Source organism: Rhinolophus hipposideros (genome assembly GCF_964194185.1).
Source record: "Rhinolophus hipposideros genome assembly, chromosome: X".
NCBI lineage: Eukaryota > Metazoa > Chordata > Mammalia > Chiroptera > Rhinolophidae > Rhinolophus > Rhinolophus hipposideros.
The window spans coordinates 72,929,297-72,951,509 of NC_138046.1; the positions used below are offsets into that span (position 1 = coordinate 72,929,297).

Below are 22,213 nucleotides of genomic sequence, written 5' to 3' on the forward strand. Positions count from 1 at the left end.
GTGTTTCTTCTTTCCCTATTTTCTGGAAGAGACAATAGACGGTAGTGGCAGAATCCTTCAATGAAAATATTTGGACCTAGAGAGTTGTTTTTCAGATTTTTTTTAAATTCTAAATTCAATGCTTTAATACTTATAGGTCTATTCAAATGATCTGTTTCATATTGGGTGAGTTGTAGCTTGTGGTTTTCAAGGAAGTGGTCCATTTCATCTAAATTGTTAACTTAAATGTCTATAGTTGTTCATAGTATTCCCTTATTATCCTTTTGATATCTACAGGGTCTGGATTACTGTCCTCTATTTAATTGCTGAAAAAAATATTTTTTCTTTGTCAATCTTACTGGAGGTCTATCATTTTTATTGGTTTTTACAAAGAACTAGATTTTATATGTTTTACTGATCTTCTCTACTGTTGTCCTGCCTACACTTCCATTGATTTTCGCTCTTGCCTGTATGATTTACTTCCTTTGCTTGCTTTTGGTTTATTTTGCTCTTCTTTGTCTAGTTTCTTGATATAGGAAGTTAGATTATTGATTTGATACCTTTCCTGTTTTCTAATGTAAGCATGTAGTGCTATAAATATCCTCTCATCATGACTTTAGCTGTGTCTCACAAATTATGGTATGTATTTCATTTACTTTCAGTGCTATGTATTTCTTATCTAACGTTACATTTCCACTTTGACCTGTGGATTATTTGGAAGTGTATTGTTTAGTTTACAAGTGTTTAGAGATTTCCCTGTTGTCTTTCTGTTATTAGTTTCTAGTTTGATTTCATTGTGGTCAGAGAACATATTCCATATGAGATCAATTCTTTTGAAGTAGTTACGTCTTCTTGTATAGTAAAGGATATGGTCTACCTTGGTCTGTGTTCCAAGGGCAGATGAAAGGAATTTGTATCTGTTGTTGGATGAAGTCTTCTGTAAATGCTGATTAGATCTTTTGGCTGATAGTGAGTTCTTCTATATTCTTGCTCATTTTCTGCCAAGTAGTTCTATCAGTTGCTGAGAGACAGTTATAGAAGTCTTCAGTTATAATTGTGGATTTGTCCATTTCCCCTTTCAGTTCTATCAGTTTTTGGTTCATACGTTTTGCAGCTCTGGTGTTTGGTACATAAACATTTAAGATTGCTGTGTCTTCTTGGTGAATTGACCCTTTTATCATTATGTAACGTCCCTTTCTGTCCCTGGTATTTTTTTTTTTTGCTCTGAAGACATTCTTATCTAATGTAAATACAGCATGCCTGTTTTCTTTTGACTAATCTTTACACATTACATCTTTTTCCAACCTATTACTTTCATTACATGTATTTTAATTTTCATTATATTTGAAGTAAATTTCTTATAGAAACACATAGTTGGGCCACTTTTTGTTCTCACTCTGTCAATTTCTGTCTTTTAATTGGTATATTTAGACCAAATTGTAATTATTATGTTAGGGCTAGATCTGCTATTTTAATTTTTTGTTTTCTGTTTGTTCTCTCTGTTTTTTGTTTCCCTATTTCCTTTGTCCTACTTTCCTGTGGATTACTTGAACGTGTTTTAGAATTCCATTTTGATTTATCTCCAGTGCTTTTGAGCATATCTCTTAGAATAGCATTTTTAGTAGTTGCTCTAAGTATGACATTATATACCTATAACTTAAACCAATGTACCAGTATCAACATTTTATCAGTTTCATTGAGCTGTAGAAAATTTTGCTTCCTTTATCTCTCTTTACCCTCCACATTTATAATTTAATTGTTTTAAATATTTCCTCTACATGCTTCAAGTCCACATCAGATAATATTATATATATTTTTTTGCTTCAACCATCACACATAATTTAGAAAATACAAGAGAAGGAAAACCTATTGTATTTACCCATATTTTTGCTTACCATGTTATTTATTCCTTCTTGATGTTCCAAATTCCTTTTTTTAAAATCATTTTCTGTCACTCCAAGGAACTTCCTTCAACCATTCTTTTAGAGTAGGTTTGCTAGTGACAAATTATTTTCATCTTTCTTTATCTGAAAATGTGATTTCCCCTTCATTTTTAAAAGATATTTTCATTAGATACATAGTTTGCAATTGACAGTTCTTTTCATTGAGCACCTAAAAATTGTACACCACTTCCTTCTGGTCTCTATGGTTTCTGATAAGAAATCTGCTGTCATTTAAATTGTTACTCCCAATAGTTAAGATTTCTCCTGCTGCTTTCAAGGTTTTAAATTTATATCCAGTTTTAAGAAGTTTGACTGATTTGTCTGGGCATGAATTTCTTTATACTTACCCTACTTAGACTTTGCTCAGCTTCTTGAATCTGTATGCTTATGGGTTTTGCTAATTTGGGGGAGTTTTCAGTTATTATTTCTTCAAATATGTGTTCAGCTCCACCCTTTATTCTTTGTACCTAGGACTCTGATGACATGAATGTTAGATATGTGTTATACTCCCACAAGCCTCCAAGGCTCTGTTCCATTTTTTTTTCTAATCTATTTTCTCTCTGATGTTCAGATTGAGTACTTTCTATTGTTTTATCTCAATTTCACTGATTCTTTGCTCTGTACTTTCCATTCTGTTTTGTAGTCCATCAATTGAGATTTTTGTTTCTTTTTTTCAGTTGTTGAGCTTGTAAGTTCTAAATTTCCATTTAGTTATTCTTTATATCTTCTATTTCTTTTCTGAGATTTTTCTGTTTTGTTGCTGAGACTTTCTATTTTTATTTGTTTTAAGTATGTTTGTAGTTTCTTGTTGAAGCATTTTTATGATGTCTGTTTCAAAATCCTTTTCAGAAAATTCTAACATTTCTGTTATCTTGATGTTGACATCTATTAATTGCTTTTTCTTATCAAGTTGAGATTTTCCTGGTTCTTGGAATGACAAGTGATTTTTTCTTATTGAAACATTGTTATTTTGAGTATTATATTATGACTTTGGATTTTGTTCAGATCATCTGTTTTACCAGGTCTCCTCTGATACTGAAACAACAAAGGAAGTGGGGACACTGCCTGTGATTGCCAGCTGGGGGTGGAACTCCAAGTTTCCCACTTAGCCTCTGTTGACACTGGTCAGGAAAAGAGCTCCTTGTTCCTCTTCAGCAGGGGTAGGAATTGTGTGTCTCTACACGGCCCTCACCTTTTTAGTGTTTGGTATCATTAGGGAGGAGTGCCTCATTTCTGTTCCCCACTTGGCCTCCCCTAGCACTGCAAGGTGAGCGATCTCATTTCCACTGGGCAGTGACAAAAGTCTTTACTCTCCTCTAAGCATCCTCTGTCATCACCCTAACAGGGAGGTGGAGCAGTACCTCACTACTGCTGAGTAAGGTGAAAGCCTAGGCCCTTCATAGTCTCAACTGACACCATAGTGCTTGGGATCTTCTTTTTGACCAGTGGGGATAAAAGCCCCATTTCTCCACTCTACCATTTCTAACACCAACCTGGTGAGTGGGTTGGCACACATTTTGACGGCCTGGTGAGGGGGAATATCTAGGTTCTCCTCCTGGCCTTTGATAGTATGGGTGTGAGTAGAGTTGCAGGTTTTTTCTGAAGTGTTTGGCTGGAGTACAGTGATTATTATCTAAAAGTTCTCTGCCTTGCTAGGCTGCCCCTTTCATGGTTCTTTGGCTACCGAGAGCAGACTTTTGTAGGGACTTTTATTGTCTGTATCTATTAGTGGCTCTGGGTTACTAGTTTCCCCGACCTCAATCTGTGATATATGAAGGAAAAAGAAAACCCAGGAACTCTCTTCTGTGTTATTCCTCAGGTCCCAATGTTCCTAACCAGACTTCTTTCTTGTTTTTACCTTTCAGTCATCTTATGATTGTTTTATAGATAATGCCCAGGACTTTTCATTATACTTAGCAAGAGAAATGAGGAAACATATTTCTACTCCGTCTTTCAGAAACAGTAGTTGCTTTTTATAAACCATTTTTCTTTGAACAAATTAGTTTAATTTAGTGAAAGGGTTTTTCTCCCTATTCCTTAAAATTTGAGATATTTCTGTACTTTACGGTTAAACTTAACTTGTTTTATATTCTTCTCACCTCAGGCAAAATCCATGCATTTGGCAGCAAACTTAGGAAGATGCATTTTATTATTTGAAGGTTGACTGCCTGATATTTTCTAATCTTTAAAGAAAGGATAAAAGTAAATTTGAGAATTTGCTGATAAACTTCTGTCTTGTGAGAATGATGATACTTCATCATGGGAAAAATAATAGACCTTGTTCTATTATTATATAGCTATGATCTCTTCAGGAGTATTAGTTGAACTACTTATGCATTTTATTAACAATATTACCATATCAAAAATAAAACTGTTAATAAGTTTTACTTGTATGAACAGAAAAATAGTATCACTGTCACTTATACTGTGTATTTTAAATGCTATTAAAAATAAACTATCAATTGTTTTCTTCCTGCAGATGAGGAGTATGTCCGATAAATCACTCCGACTAGTGCTGTCCACATTCAGCAACATACGGGAGGAGCTTGGACATCTTCAAAATGACTTGACAGTAACATTTATTTTGATTTTTCTTTCCACAGCTTTTTTAATTCCTATCTTCTTCACATAGAAATCAAGACATTCAGTCTACTTTATAAAAATGTAATAAAACACAACAATATTATGCTCACCCAGACACAGTTATTTTCTTGAAGCGGTTAATTGTGGCTGAGACAGGAGACAAGAAATGTCCCATGTGAAAATGAAAGTTAGGAGTGTACTTCTTAATTAATTTACCACCAAGGTAATTTAATACTTAAAGCCAGGGAGTAGCTTGTAAAATTAGTATAATTAGCTTATTGAATAGCAATTTCCCTCTTTTCTGTAATAATAAAGCACACTCTAAATTTCTTTGGATACTTCAAAACTTCTTTTTCTAAGAAACTTCTTTTCTAAATTTCTTTGGATACTTCAAAACTTCTTTCTATTTTCTATTTTAATTGGTGTCTTGGTGCCATCAGCTAGGTACATTCAGAATACTTTCCATACAATGAATAACTCCTTGAGGACTTTGGAGTAGGTTTTCTGTTTCTGGGTTCTGATGAACACATTTAGACTCTACTTTGAAAATTCACTGCCTGCTGGGATTAACAAGGATTTTTTGTAGATTGGGGCAAAACATCAAAGTTATTCAGAAGCTTCTGCTCCATTGCACTTTGAATTAGTTGACCCGTCAAAGTTCTCTTTCAATGCAGGTTTTTAAAGTTTCAATACTTTCGTATCCCATATTTTGTTTAACTTTTAAGAATTCTATTTTGGTAAGCAACTACAAATGAAAAATGCTTATTTAAACCTTCCAATGTGACTGTGGACAAGTTTCTGTTATTCTTAGTCATAACAAATAATTTTGTTTCTAGTCATTGGAAAATGATAAGTTAAGACTTGAGAAAGATTTGGCATTCAAAGAAACTCAAATAAAAGAATATGAAGAACTCTTGGCATCAGTGAGAGCAAATAATCGTCAGCAGCAGGTCAGTTGTTTTTTTCATTGATGATAAACTAGATGGATAGCTTTTCCTATGCACAATTACTGGCACATTGGTGTTATGAGATATAATCCAGACAGAATTAAAATATGCTTGGAAAAATTTGTTCATGTGAGAATTGAGTGGCTTTGGGTATTTCCAATGACTGAAAACCCTTTCAGAAAAGCAGACAACCTTATATATTTTAGATATAAAGTATATGCAGTCCACAATTATTTGTGCTGTTGGGTGACAAGAATTGCATTAATAATGAAAATCTAAGTTCACTCATTGATTTAATCTACTAACGTGTTGGTGAAAAAAGTTTCTGTATAGATTTTAACATGTGTTTGTTCAATGAATAAATGAAATGATCATCTCTAGAAGTGTTCTCCAGATGTCTGAGCAAAAATGATTCCTAGGAAATTGTAATGGGTGTCTAGGGCTGATCCCTTCCTAATCTTCACTCCCATGACAGTCCCAAATTTTGCTCAACTTCCAGTTGTCACATAAATAATCAGGCATGTGGTCATTTTGTTTCCTACTAGAAGGCAGAGTATAGAACGGTCAAAGAGTAGCAAGAGTCCAATTGCTAAATTGGTACGTTGAAAATTAATCTACTCTTGATTCCTTCTCACTCAAGATAGGCAAGTCAGACTAAGGGCAAGAATCTAATATTTCATATGGCTGATTTAATTTACCACTTAATGGTAAATATATAAGAAAACCAGAAATGGAAAAATATTTGGTTTATTTCACTGAATTAATCAACTAAAAGACCATTCTCCTCCAAAAAGCAGAATGCATTTGTCTTATTTACTTGTGTCTTCTTTACAGCAAGGACTTCAAGACTCAACCTCAAAATGCCAAGCATTGGAAGAAAACAATCTCTCTCTTCGACATACATTATCAGACATGGAATATAGATTAAAAGAACTGGAATACTGTAAACATAGTTTAGAGCAAGAAAATAAAAATCTTAGAATGCAGGTATTAAAATTTTGTTTTAAATATGTTATTGCCTTAGTTATGCCTTTGTAATCCTAGCGTTGGCATATATACATCCTGTTCATCTTGAGAAAATACATGGACTGCTTTCTGATGATCTCACATGCAGCTAGGTCTTATCTCACTGCCATTTAGGCTGTACAATGCAATTCCTAAAAATTGCTCTCACTATTTTAATGTCTCTTTAATCATGTGGTTTCCATTTAATAATAAGTCTTGTAATATAATATATTATTTCCTTCATAACAATTCAACTACAGAAGGTTATTTTGTCTTGGTTAGGTTTCTGAGACTTGCACAGGCCCAATGCTACAGGCTAAAATGGATGAAATTGGCAACCATTACATGGAGATGGTAAAAAACTTACGAATGGAGAAAGATAGAGAGATCTGCAAGCTACGGGTATGTTGATCATACACTGCATAAATGCACAGGCCAGCACAGACTTTCTAAGAAGATAGTGATGGTTTCAGGTTTAAAACTATAGAGAAAAATCAAGGGAAGGTAAAGTTTTAGGAATTTTCCATAAAACCTTTCGTTTAAATACATATCACTGTGTATAAAATGTAGCTAAATTGTTTTCTAACTTAGCTTAATCTTTTATAGGAAAGCAAAAGAAGATAATAAGTTCAAAGTTTTGGTTTTTAAATTTTATTTATTTATTATTATTTATTTATTGGCGGGGGGGGACCCTTTATGATCTTGCCTAAAGAGTGTTTATGCAGGAAGGGAAGAGTAACATTTGAAATTATCCTGTAAAGTCACAATTGGATTCATAAAAATCCTCACTTGACTTTGAGGGATGATACATAGCAAGAACTTTGTCAAGCACAAGGATAAAAACAGTGTTGAATTATGTACCTGTAACTGGCATCAAATTTAGAATGATATTTGTGAGAATAAGTATCCATTGCCTTATCTTGTAATTTTAGGTCAAATTGACTAACTCTTAATTTACTGACTCCTAAATGTATTTAAATATACTTAAATATTGTAATGGAAAAAGTGACCACAGGCTTTTCTCTCCAAATATCACTGTACAATCTTTACCAAAAATCAAAATGAAACAAACAGTAATTTGTTCAAAAGCTTACTGATTTTTTTAGCAGATTTCCTCCCCTGTTTTTTTTCCATTCTGACATTACTAATAACACTTTAACTTAGCAGCCATCTATGCACACGTAATGTAATAAAGAGAAAAATGGATAAGATTTGGAGTCAGAAGACCTGTCTTAGTGTTGCAGCAATGTTTTTCTTGTGAGCTGAATAACTTTGTCCTTTAACCTCTCTGGATCTCATTTACCTGTTTTTGTAAATAAGTATTATAATAATACTTTACATATCTCACAGGGCTGCTGTGAGACTGAGATAAGACATGCAGTTGGAATACTTTGTGAACTGCAAATCACGATATAATATTAGTTATTATTAATATTATTTGGTTTTCCTTAATTAGTATTTGAAGGAATCTAAAGTGCCTGTTTTCTTCACTTTATTTTAATTCTTGTGTCCTACGACTGTTACTCAGGTAATACCTAGCCTTAAATAATAAAGTCACCTTTTCAAAAAATGAGAAATTTCAAATTGGCATTTCAATTCATATTTTACATTCATAAGACTCTATAAATGTTTATAACTATTAATATTTTGCTCTTTGTTTCATAGCTACCTGTATGACTTTATGTAATTTAACCTCTTTGGAACTCAGTTACCTATTTTGTAAATGAAAATTATAATAATTTTTATTTCTTTTTAAATCCTTAGACTCAATTAAATCAGTACCAAAAGGATGTTTCAAAAAGAGAGGGAAGTTGCAGTGACTTCCAATTCAAACTTCATGAACTGACAAGCTTGTTAGAAGAAAAGGATTCCCTTATAAAGCGTCAGTCAGAGGTAATAACAGAAGGGGTAGGGTGGAAAGGAATAATACAACTCAGTCTTGTAGGATAAATACTTCCCATGAATTAGAGGAGAACACATTTCCAAGACTCACTTTATTCATGAAGTAGAATGTAAGTGATTGAGAAGAGGTAGAAGATTCATGTTTCAGGAGAAATAAATTAAACGAAAGCTAGAACTGAAGCCAAAAATAAATACCATTGGGCATTTAACATTTGTAAAACATTGATTTTATGCCTCGTTAGTACTGAAACTCCCAATAAGACTCCTTACTAGATTATTAGCTGCTTCAGCAAGGGACTGTGTTATAGTCCTCTCTGTATCTGTAGCATGTAGCCCAGAATCTATTATAAAATAGGTACCAAAGGAAAGATCTACCAAAAATAGTGGCCAATGTTGTATTGCTGTTATTGAACAAATGGTATTTGTAGTAAGATTCAGTGATATGCTTTCTATTAAGAATACCTGCTTCCCATATTGAAGTTTCATTGCTTTTTCTACTATGGCTATACTTTTCAAGCATTTTAGGATGAAAACTTTCATATCATCTTGAGAACCATGTCCATTCAATCTCATGTTAACCCTCAAATATAGGAATCCTATGCCAGTTAGTTGATTCCTGCAAGACATGTAATGCAACTTATTAGATACTATGAAGCAAGAATATATGGTGTTCAAAAAGTGAGATTAGAACATTTTTACCTCAAGTCTAAAAAGGAAGAAAAATAAGTAATTATTCTTAGTAACCTTGTTAAACCATCAAATATACTTTTTACCTCATGTTTCTACTATGTCCTTTTTTTTACATTTATTTATTCATTTTTTCTTTCTTGTTTTTCAGTTACAGTTGACATTCAATGTTAATTTATATTAGTTTCAGCATAGTTGTTAGACATTTATGTAATTAATGCAGTGATTCCCTCCGATCAGTCTAGTACCCACCTGGTACTATGGTACTATTCATAGTTGTTGCAACATTATTGACTATATTCTTTGTGCTGTACTTTACAATCTCATGACTATTTTGTAACTATTTTGTAACTAATTTGTAACAATTTGTATTTTTTAATCCCTTAACCTTTAATCCCTCATCCAGCTTCCTAAACTCCCTTCCCTCCGGCAACCATCAGTTCTCTATATCTATGAGCCTGTTTCTGTTTTGTTTGTTCATTTACTTTGTTTTGTAGATTCCACAAATAAGTGAGTCTACTATTTTCAAATGATTATCTTGTCTTTATTTGTAAGGAACTCTCGAAGTTGAGACAAGAGATATATTCATCTCATAACCAACCCTCCAGTGGTGGAAGGACTACAATTACCACTAAAAAGTAATGTATTTTAAAATGAAATTTGAATATGACTTTGGTTCTTATATAATCCAATTTATAGCATTATACATATAATGCTATATATATATATATAATGCTATATATATAATGCCATATATATAATGCTATATATATAATGCCATATATATAACGCCATATATATATATATATATATATATATATATATATATATATATATATATCTCTAAACAGACTTTAGTATTTTCATGCAGGCCAGTAATTCTACTGAAGAATGAATATTCACAAAAATATACAGCTATTATGGTCAATAAATTCTGTAGCACACATTTCCTATATTTATAACATATTAAGTACAATGGACATGAAAAGCAGTTAATTGGTTGCTTAATAAACTATATTAGATCAGGACTCTTTCAATTGCACATGCTAGAAACTCCACTTCAACTGGTAGTTAATTCAGTTTATTGGGATTGCTTAGTGTCCAGATGGATTTGTATACTCAAAATACATCATCAGAAATCATTGTCTGTCCCTTGGCTCTGCTCTTTCTGGTGTAGATGTCATTCTTTTTTTTAATAAGTGTTTTATTATTTGATTAGAATTGACATACAATATTTACATTCATTTCACATGTACAACAGTGATATAATTTACGAGGTGATCACCCCAATAAATCTAGTTCCTGTCTGACACCATAAATAGTCATTACAATATTGATTATATTCTGTATGCTATACTTTACACCCCATGACTATTTTGTAACTACCAATTTGTACTTCTTAATCCCTTCCCATTTTTCACCCACCCCCTAACCCCCTTCTAGCTGGCAACCATGAAAATGTTCTCTGTATCTATGAATTTGTTTCTGTTTTGTTTGTTTATTTTGTTGTCCAGATACAACGTAAAAGTGAAATCATATGGCATTTGTCTTTCTGACTTACTCCACTCAGCAATATATCCTCTAAGTCCATCATCTATGTTCTTGCAGATTATAATATTTCATTCTTTTTTATGGCTGAGTAATATTCGTGTGTGTGTGTGTGTGTGTGTGTGTGTGTGTGTGTGTGTGTGTGTGTAATCTTTTCTTTATCTATTCATCCATTGATAGACACCCAGGCTGGCTGCCTCCACATCCTGGCCATTGTAAATAATGCTGCAGTGAACATATGGATACACAGGTCCCTTTGAAGTAATGTTTTGCATTTCTTCGGATAAATACCCAGAAATGGAATTTCTGGGTCCTTCTTTGTCTCTAGTTGTAGCCTTTGTTTTAAACCTGCTACCCCAGGTTTTTGTTTATTTTCATTTTCATTAAATATCTTTTTCCATCCTTTTACTTTCAGTCTGTGTGTGTCTTTCAATCTGAAGTGAGTCTCTTGTAGGCAGCACATGTAAGGGTCTTATTTTCTTATCCACTCAGCTGCCCTATCTTTTGACTAGAGGAATAATTCATTTACATTTAAAGTAATTATTGATAGATATGTAGTTATTGCCATTTCATTATTTATATTTTTGTGTGTTTTTCTTATTATTATTTTTAAAGAATTCCCTCTGAGGTTCCTCATAATACTGCTTTGGTGGTAATGAACTCCTTTAGCTTTTCTTTCATCTGGGAAACTATTTATCTGTCCTTTGATTCTAAATGATAGCTTTGCTGTGTAGAGTAACCTTGGATGTAGGTCCTGACTTTTCATCAGTTTGAATATTTTCTGCCAAACGCTTTTTGCCTGTAAAATTTCTGTTGCGAGATCAGCTGACAATCTTTTGGGAGCACACTTGTGGGTAACTAACTGCTTTTCTCTTACTGCTTTTAAGATTCTTTGTCTTTAACCTTTGGTATTTTAATTATAATGCGTCTGGTGTTGGTCTCTTTGGGTTCATCTTGTTTGGGATTCTCTGCACTTCCTGGGGTTGTATGTCTATCTTCTTCACAGGGTTAGGGAAGTTTTCAGTCATTATTTCTCCAAATACGTTTTCAATTCCTTGGCTCTCTTTTCCTTCTGGTACCCTGATAATACAAATGTTGGTATGTTTCATATTGTCACAGAAGCCCCTTAAACTCTCCTCATGTTTTTTTCTGGGGGATTTTTTTTATTTTATGCTATTCTGATTGGGCTTTTTTACGCTACCTTATCTTCTAAACTGCTGATTTGATGCTCAGCTTCATCTAGTCTATTGTTGATTCCCTCTAATGGATTCTTTATTTCAGTTATTTTATTCTTCACTTCGGACTGGTTCCTTTCTATACTTTTATCTCCATTTTAATGTTTCCTATCTTTTTGTTCTCACTGAGTTCATCTATTCTTCCCCTAAGTTCACTGAGCTTTCTTATAACCAGTATTTTGAACTCTGCATCTGGTGGATTGCTTCTTTCCATTTTGTTTAGTTCTGTTTCTGAAGCTTCATTCTGTTCTTTTATTTGGGACATGTTTCTTTGTCTCCCAATTTTGGCTGCATCCCTATGTTTGTTTCTATGTATTAGGTAGAGCTGCTATGCCTCCTGGTCTTAATAGACTGGCCTTATGTAGTAGGGGTTCAATGGCACAGTCTCCCTAGTCACCTGAGCCACGTGCTCCAGATGTATCCTTTGTGTGAATTGTTTGTGCCCTCCTGTTGTAGGTGAGTCTTGGTTGCTGCTTGCATGTCAGTGGGAAGAATTGACCCTTGGGCTGACTGTTGTGAGGACTGGCCATGACTACAGTGGAGGAGCTGTTGTGCAGAGGCTGACCCTACAGAGCAGGATTCACTTTAGCAGGGCTCTGGTGCTGTCTGCCCTTTGGGTGTGTTGCCTGTGGAGGCCACTTGGTGGTGCTCCAGCTTGGCCTGAAACTGGCCACTGGGCATTACAGTCCTGGGGTCTCCAGGGTCTCTGGTGAAGGGCCTCACCTCAGGCAAATTTCAGCCACAACCTGTGCCCTGCCTGGAGCCACCTGTCATGAGCTACAAAGCAATCTGCAGAAGAGAGCCACCCTTGCTGGGCTTGGAGGTGCCTGGGAGAAACCAAGCTGTGAACCAAAGCCGGCTGCCACTAGTGCCAGGCTTGGGGTTGTTCAGTCAGAGGTACAGGGTATGTCAAGTCCAGATGCTTCTTGTCGGAGTTATGTGAACTTTGAACCTTTGAGATATTTTAAGAAAGTCTGCAGCATGAGCCAAGACAGGCCATTTGTATGGGGAAATCACTGGAAGTGGCTTGGGTAGGTCTGCAAGTTGGGTGTGACAAGGTCTCAGGGAATCACCAGGGTAGAGCAAACTGTGTTAACCAGATTGATGAAGACTCAGATATGGTGGCTGCCTGTTTGTGCACGCTAGGAGGGGGGAGGGCTCACAAGAAATAATGGATTCTGCCAGCACTTCTATCTGGGAGAAAGCTGCCCCTCCAGCCTTCATCCTGAAGCCAGACAATTCAGTTCCTCCTGGTATGTCCCTGGCACCTTTTGAACTGCTGCCCCAGCACTGGAGCTCAGAGAGAGTAAATCCGTCAGTTGGTCCATGTGTGGGTCTTTAAGAGGAATGGCCAGGACTCCAGCAGCCCTCTGCTACACTCAGCTACAATCTCCACTGGTTTTCACAGCCAGAAGTTGTGGGGACTAATCTTCCAGGCACTGGAACCCTGGGCTGGGGACCCTGGTGTGGGGCTGGGACCCATCATTCTTCAGAGGAGACCTCCACAGCCTCCCAATTTTTTACCGCTGGGTGTGTGACCAGCTCGTTCCACATCTCTGCCCTTCCTACAAGTCTCGAAGTGGCTTCTTCTGTACGCGCTTAGTTATAGGACTTCTGTTCAGCTAGACTTCAGGTGATTCTCAAAGCTAGTTGTTCTGTAGTTAGTTGTAATTTTTATGTAGCAAGCACAGTGGAGGTAAGCACAGTGTTCATCTAGTGTGCCATGTTGACCGGAAATTCTGTGTAGATGTCTTCTTTGGCAGGGTCTCCCCTCATTGTAGCAATATGACCACAGCATGCATCCCAGCAATTTAGCAAAACCAATAAGAAAAGTCACTTTTTATGAATATTTTCAGCAAACATCTATTTTGGATATTCCATGTAAATGTAATGATATAAAATGTGGTCTTTTGTGATTGAATTCTTTCACTTTACGTAATGTTTTCAAGTTTCATCCATGATTTAGCATGTGTCAGTACTTCATTGCTTTTTGTTACTAAATAATATTCCATTTTATGGATATACAACATTTTATTTAATAATTTATGGATCTTTGGGCTGTTTTCAATTTTTGGCCATTATGAATAGTGCTACTGTGAATATCTGTGTACAAACAAACTTGTGTGGATATATGTGCTCATTTCTTTTGAGTATATACCCAAGAGTGGAAATGCTGGGTCATGTGGTAACTCTATGTTTAGCTTTTTGAGGAACTACTAAACTGTTTGACAAAGTAGCTGCACCATTTTACATTCCTACTAGCAGTGTATTAGGGTTCCGATTTCTTTCCATTCTCCCCAACGCTTATTGTCCATCTCTTGGATTACAGCCATTCTAAAGGTTGGAAAGTGGTATCTCACTATGGTTTTGATTTGTACTCTCTAATAATTAATGTTGTTTTGTATTTTTTATGTGCTTATTAGCGATTTGTATATCTTCTTTGGAGAATGACTATTTAAATTTTTCCTCAAATTTTAAATTGCATTATTTTCTTTTTAATATGTTGAATTGCAAGAGATATTTATGTATTCTGGATATAAATCATTTATCAGAGATATGATTTGCAAATGTATTTTTCCATTCCATAAACTGTATTTTCACTGTCTCAATAGTATTATTTGCAGCACCAGTTTTTTTATTTTGAGGAAGTCCAATTCATCTTTTTTTTTTTTTTCTTACTTGTGCTTTTGGTATTATATATAAGAAAGAATTGCTTAATCCAAGGTCATGAAGGTTTACACCCATGTTTTCTTCTAAGAGTTTTATAGTTTTATCTATTACATTTAGATCTATGATGCATTCTTAGTTAATTTTTATATAGTGTAAAGTAGGGGACCAAGTTCATTCTTGTGCATGGTAATGTGTAGTTGTTTCAGCACTGTTTGTAGACTATACTGTTGTTTCCCTCACTGAATTGACTTGGTATCCTTCTTATAATCACAGAATCATAAATGAAAAGGCGAATTTGAAGACTCTCAGCTTTACTCCATTGATCTATTTGTCTTTCTTTATGCCAGTACCACACTGTCTTAATTACTATAGCTTTTTAGTTAAGTTTTGAAATCAGGAATGTTATTCTTCAAACTGTTCTCTTCAAGATTGCTTTAGCTATTTTTCATCCTTTGGTTTTCTATATGAATTTTAGGATAAGCTTGACTATTTATGTAAAACAAATCCTTTGGGATACTTACAGGAATTTGATTGAATACGTAGAAAACTTTGAGTATTATTGATTACCACATTAACTATATTATGTCTTCTTAGTCATGAGCATGGGATCCTTTCCATTTAGATCCTCTTTAATTTCTTAAAACAATATTTTCTCATTTTCATTGCACAAGGCTTACACTTACTTTGTTAAATTCATTTCTAAGTATTATATTGTTTTTGATGTTATTGTAAATAGAACTATTTTAGGTTAATTATTTATAACTTATTTTCAGTTTTTAAATTTTTTTTAATTAAAATTTATTGGGGTGACAATGGTTAGTAAAATTACATAGGTTTCAAGTGTACAATTCTGTATTACATCATCTATATATCACATTGTGTGTTCACCACCCAGAGTCAGTTCTTTTTCTATCACCATATATTTGACCCCATTTACCCTCATCTACCACTCCCCTCCCCCGCTACCCTCTGGTAACCACTAAACTATTGTCTGTGTCTGCGAGTTTTTGTTTCTTTGTCTTGTTCCTTTGTTGCTTTCAGTTTTATATCCCACATATCAGTAAGGTCATATGGTTCTCGACTTTTTCTGTCTGACTTATTTTGCTTAGCATAATAATCTCAAGGTCCATTCATGTTATCACAAATGGCACTATTTCATCTTTTCTTATGGTGGCAGAATAGTATTCCATTGTGTATACATGTACCACATCTTCTTTATCCAATCGTCTATCAAAGGAGACTTTGGTTGTTCATGTCTTGATAAGTAAAAGCTAAAATTAATGAATGGGACTATATCAAACTAAAAAGCTTCTGCACAGAAAAGGAAACCATGGAAAAAACAAAGATGCATCCAACCGAATGGGAGAAGATTTTTGCAAACAGTGCCTCTGATAAGGGGCTAATATCCAAAATATACAAGGAATGCATGAAACTCAACAACAAAAAACAAACAACCCAATTGAAAAATGGGCAGAGGACCTGAAAAGACATTTCTCCAAAAAAGACATACAAATGGCAAATACACATATGAAAAAATGCTCAACATCACTAATCATCAGAGAAATGCAAATAAAAACTACAATGAGATATCACCGCATCCCAGTCAGAATGGCTATCATCAACAAGAGAAATAGTAACAAGTGTTGGAGAGGCTGTGGCGGAAAAGGAACCCTCATACACTGTTGGTGGGAATGCAGACTGGTGCAGCCGCTATGGAAGGCAGTGTGGAGGTTCCTCAAAAAATTTAGAATTACTATATGGCCCAGTAAACCCTCTCCTGGGTATCTACCCAAAAAATCTGAAAACATATGTAAAGATACACTCGTATGTGCTCCGATGTTCATTACAGCTTTATTTACAATGGCTAAAACTGTTTTCTTAATTTCATTTTCAGATTGTTCGTTGCAAGTGTATAGGATTAAAATTGATTTTTGTGTGTTGACAGTGTATTCTTTAACCTTGCGAAACTCATTTATTAATTCTAATAGTTTTATTGGATTCCTTAAATTTTTCTATTTACAAGATCATACCATTTTCAGATAAAGATAGTTTGACTTATTCATTTCTAATCTTGATGTATTTTTTTTCATTTTTTTAATCTAATTGTCCTAGAACTTCCAGTAATGGGAAAGAGAAGTGGCAAGACTGAGTATTTATGTTTTGTAATTTGTGTATCTCAAGGAATTTGTGCATTTTATCCAAGTTGTCAAGTTTTTTTAAGCATAAAATTGTTATAATATTTATCTATTATACTTTTAAGACAAAGGCTTTTTTCATTTTTCTTTTAAGACAAAGGGTCTCTCTTTCTAAAAGACTTATTGAGATATGATTGACATATAATGCTATGTTAGTTTCAGGTGTACAACATGATTATTATATGTATATACTGCAAAAATGATGACCACAATAAATCTAGTTAACATCTGTGGCCACACATAATTACAAAATGTTTTTTGTTGTGATAAGAAATTTTAAGATCTTCTAGCAACTTTCAAATATACAATACAGTATTATTAGCTATAGTTACCATGCTGTACATTGCATCCACATGACTTATTTATTTTATAACTGAAAGTTTCTACCTTTTGATCATCTTCACCAATTTCACCCCCCACCCCCCACCACTGGCAACCACCAAGCTATTCTCTGTATCTATGAGATCATTTTTTTATTCCACATTTAAGTTAGATCATATGGTATTTGTCTTTCTCTGTCTGACTTATTTCACTTTGTATAATGCCTTCAAGGTCCATCCATGTTGTTACAAATAGTAGGATTTCCTTTATTTTTATAGCTGTATAATCCATTGTGTGTGTGTGTGTGTGTGTGTGTGTCTAATTGCTGGATCATGTAGTAGTTCAATTAAATTTTTTATTGAAGTATAGTTGGTATGCAATATTACATTGGTGTTATTAGTTTCAAGGTAGTTCTATTTTTAATTTTTTGAGGAACCTCCATGCTGTTTTGCACAGCCACTGCACCAGTTTCCATTCCCATCACTAGTTCACAAGAATTAACTTTTCTCCACGTCCTTGCCAACACTTGTTATTTCTTGTCTTTTTGATAATAACCAGATGTGAGGAGATAACTTCTCTTTCTTGGTATTTGAAAATTGTGTATTTCTTTCTTTGTAATCAGTTAGGTTTGAGCTATATGAATTTTAGTGATATTCTGGAAGAACCAGGTTTTGTTTCAATTGGTTTTCCTCTGATATTTTCCTGTTTTCTTTTTCTTTTCTTTTTTTATTAAATTTATTGGGGTGACAATTGTTAGTAAATTTACATAGATTTCAGGTGTACAATTCTGTATTACATCGTCTATAAATCCCATTGTGTGTTCACAACCCAGAGTCAGTTCTCCTTCCATCACCATATATTTGATCCCCTTTACCCTCATCACCCACCCCCAACCCCCTGTTTTCTATTTCACTGATTTCTTCTCATCTTTATTTGCTTTCTTATGCTTATTTTCTACTTAATTTTCTCCTTTCTAAGTTTCTAACAAGGAAATATAGGTCATTTATTTTAGACAATTTCTAACATAAACTTTTAAAATTATTATTAGTTTCAGGTGTACAAAACAATGTAATAGTTAGACATTTACACCCCTCACACAGTGATAACCCCTTCCCTCAATCTACTACACCTCTGACATCATATATAGCTGTGACAATTCTATTGACTTTTTATTAATTTAATGGTGTGACAAATGTTAGTAAAATTACATAGATTTCAGATGTCCAATTCTGTATTACATAATCTATATATCCCATTGTGTGTTCACCACCCAGAGTCAGTTCTCCTTCCATCACCATATATTTGATCCCCCTTACCCTCATCTCCCATCCCCACCCCCCTTACCCTCTGGTAACTACTAAACTATTGTCAGTGTCTATGAGTTTTTGTTTGTCATTTGTTTGTCGTGTTCTTTTGTTGTTCTTGATTTATATACCACATATCAGTGAAATCATACAGTTCTCTGCTTTTTCTGTCTGACTTATTTCACTTAACATCATACTCTCAAGATCCATCCATGTTGTCACAAATGTTCCTATATCATCATTTTTACCACCGAATAGTATTCCATTGTGTACATATACCACATCTTCTTTATCCATTCATCTATCGAACGACATTTTGGTTGTTTCCATGTCTTGGCCACCGTAAACAAAGGTGCAGTGAACATTGCAGCACACGTGTCTTTATGGATAAATGTTTTCAGATATTTTGGGTAGATACCCAGGAGAGAGATGGCTGGGTCATATGGTAATTCTATTCGTAACTTTTTGAGGAACCTCCACACTGTCTTCCATAATGGCTGTACCAGTCTGCATTCCCACCAACAGTGTATGAGGGTTTTTTTTTCTCCACAGCCTCTCCGACACCTGTTACTATTTGTCTTGATAGTCATTCTGACTGGGGTGAGGTGATATCTCATTGTGGTTTTTATTTTCATTTCTCTGATGATTAGTGATGTTGAGCATTTTTTCATATGTCTATTTGCCATTTGTATGTCCTCTTTGGAGAAATGTCTCTTCAGGTTGTCTGTTCATTTTTCAATTGGGTTGTTTGTTGTTTTGTTGTTGAGTTTCATGAGTTCATTGCATATTTTGGATATTAGCCCCTTATCGGAGGCACTGTTTGCAAAAATCTTCCCCCATTCAGTTATTTGCCTCTTTATTTTGTCGATGGTTTCTTTTGCTGTGCAGAAGATTTTAAGTTTCATATAGTCCCATTCGTTTATTTTAGCTTTTACTTCCCTTGCCTTTGGAGTTAAATTCATACAATGCTCTTTGAACCCAAGGTCCATAAGTTTAGTACCTATGTTTATTTCTATGCAGTTTATTCTGTCAGGTCTTATGCTTAAGTCTTTGATCCATTTTGAATTAATTTTGGTACATGGTGACAGATAGCAGTGCAGTTTCATTCTTTTGCACGTGGCTATCCAATTCTCCCAGCACCATTTATTGAAGAGGCTGTCTTTCCTTCATTGTATGTTTTTAGCTTCTTTGTCAAAATTATCTGTCCATGTTTATGTGGTTTTATTTCTGGGTTCTCAATTCTATTCCATTGGTCTATGTGTGTGTGTGTTTTTCTGCCAATACCATGCTGTTTTGATTATTGTAGCCCTGTAGTACAAACTAAAGTTGGGGAGAGTGATACCTCCAGTATTGTTCTTTTTTCTTAAGATTGCTTTGGCTATTCGGGGCCTTTTGTGGTTCCAAACAAATCGGATGATTTTTTGTTCTATTTCTTTAATAAATGCCATTGGGATTTTAATGGGGATTGCTTTAAATCTGTATATTGCTTTGGGTAATATGGCCACTTTAACTATGTTGATTCTTCCAATCCATGAGCACGAAATGTCTTTTCATTTCTTTGTGTCTTCTTCAATTTCTTTCAAAAATGTCTTATAGTTTTCAGTGTACAGGTCTTTCACATCCTTGGTTAAGTTTATTCCTAGGAATTTTATTATTTTTGCTGTAATTGCAAAAGGAACTTTTTTTTTTCTATTTCTTTTTCTGAGATTTCATTGTTAGTATACAGGAATGCAATGGACTTTTGTAAGTTGATTTTGTAGCCAGCAACTTTACTGTATTCGTTGACTGTTTCTAATAGCATTTGGGTGAAGTCTTTAGGGTTTTCTATATATAGTATCATGTCATCTGCAAAGAGTGATAATTTAACTTCTTCATTCCCAATTTGGATGCCTTTTATTTCTTTCTCTTGCCTGATTGCTCTGGCAAGGACTTCCAACACTATGTTGAGAAGCAGAGGTGATAGGGGACAGCCCTGTTGTGTTCCTGAACATAGAGCAAAGGGCTTCAGTTTTTGACCATTAATTATGAGATTAGCTGAGAATTTGTCATATGTGGCCATTATGATGTTAAGGGATTTTCCTCTGTACCTATTTTATTAAGTGTTTTAATAATAAATGGATGTTGTATCTTGTCAAATACTTTTTCTAGATCAATTGATGTAATCATATGATTTTGTCCTTTATTTTATGTGATGTATCACATTGATGGATTTGCAGATTTTGAACCATTCTTGTGCCCTGGGAATGAACCCTACTTGGTCATGATGAATAATCTTTTTAATGCATTGTTGTATTCGATTTGCTAGAATTTTGTTTAGGATTTTTGCATCTGTATTTGTGAGAGATATTGGTCTGTAGTTTTCTTTTTTTGTGTTTTCCTTACTAGGTTTTGGTATCAGGGTAATATTGGCCTCATAAAATGAGTTAGGGAGTACTGTCTCTTCTTCAAATTTTTGGAAGAGTTTGAGCAGGATTGATATTAGATCCTCTTTTAAGGTTTGGTAGAATTCACTATGGAAGCAATATGGTCCAGGACTTTTGCTTTTGGGAAGGTTTTTGATGACTGATTCAATTTCATTACTGGTGATTGGTCCGTTTAGATTTTCTAGTTCTTCATGGTTCAGCCTTGGAAAGCTATATGTTTCTAAGATCTTGTCCATTTCTTCTAGGTTATTGAATTTGGTGGCATATAGTCCTTCATAGTATTCTTACATGATCCTTTGTATTTCTGTGGTGTCCGTGATAACTTCCCCTTTCTCATTTCTGATTTTGTTAATTAATGTCTTCTCTCTTTATTTTAGTGAGTCTAGACAACGAATTGTCAATGTTGTTAATCTTTTCAAAGAACTAGCTCTGTCACATTAAATTTTCTATTTTCTTCTTGTTCTCTATTTCATTTAGTTCTGCTCTGATCTTTATTATTTCCTTTCTTCTGCTGCCCTTGGGTCTCATTTGTTCTTCTTTTTCTAGTTCCTTATGGTGTAACATGAGGTTATTTATTTGGGATTTTTCTTGTTTCTTGAGATAGGCCTGTAATGGTATAAGTTTCCCTCTTTGACTGCATCTCAAAAATTTTCGTAGGATGTATTTTCATTGTCATTTGTTTCTGTGTATCTTTTGATCTCTCCTCTAGTTTCTTCTTTGACCCAGTCGTTCTTTAAAAGTATGTTGTTTAATCTCCATGTATTGGTGTTTTTTCCTGCTTTCTTTTCGCAGTTGATATCCAATATCAAAGCCTTGTGATCAGAGAACATGCTTGGTACGATTTCAATCTTCTTAAATTTCCTGAGGCTGATTTCATGACCCAATATATGGTGTATCCTTGAAAATGTTCCATGTACACTCGAAAAAATATGTATAGTCTGATGTTTTAGGATGAAGTGCTCTATATATGTCAATTATGTCCATTTCATCTAATGTGTCATTTAGGGCTGCTATTTCATTATTTGTCTTCTGTTTGGATGATCTATCCATAGCTGTCAATGATATATTTAAGTCCCCTAGTATAATTGTGTTTTGGTCAATTTCTCCCTTTAGTTCTGTTAGTAGTTGCTTGGTATATTTTGGTGCTCCCTGATTGGGGGCATAAATATCGATGACTGTTATGTCTTCTTGTTGTATAATCCCCTTTGCCATTATGAAATGTCCAACTTTGTCTCTTGCTACGTTTTTCACCCTGAAGTCTGTTTCATCTGATATCATTATGGATACACCTGATTTTCTCTGGGTACCATTTGCTTGGAGTGTCAATTTCCACCCTTTCACTTTGAGTCTATGCTTGTCCTTGTAGCTGACATGTGTCTCTTGGAGACAGCATATGGTTGGATTTAGTTTTTTTATCCAATCTGCTACTCTGTGCCTTTTTATTGGGGAGTTTAGTCCATTTACATTTAGG

General features: G+C 34.5%; 1 protein-coding gene across 1 annotated transcript in view; it reads left to right on the top strand.

Annotated features, from left to right (window-relative positions):
- The window catches only part of POF1B (POF1B actin binding protein), a gene marked incomplete at both ends in the record, with an annotated part of 99,535 nt that overhangs the window by 71,663 nt on the left and 5,659 nt on the right, over nt 1–22,213 (top strand). Inside the window, 6 exons of the mRNA XM_081042303.1 lie at nt 4,402–4,494; nt 5,342–5,455; nt 6,287–6,439; nt 6,740–6,859; nt 8,222–8,350; nt 9,602–9,684. Of these exons, the coding sequence (XP_080898429.1) occupies nt 4,402–4,494; nt 5,342–5,455; nt 6,287–6,439; nt 6,740–6,859; nt 8,222–8,350; nt 9,602–9,684 (692 nt within the window). The remainder of the gene's footprint in view (nt 1–4,401; nt 4,495–5,341; nt 5,456–6,286; nt 6,440–6,739; nt 6,860–8,221; nt 8,351–9,601; nt 9,685–22,213) is intronic.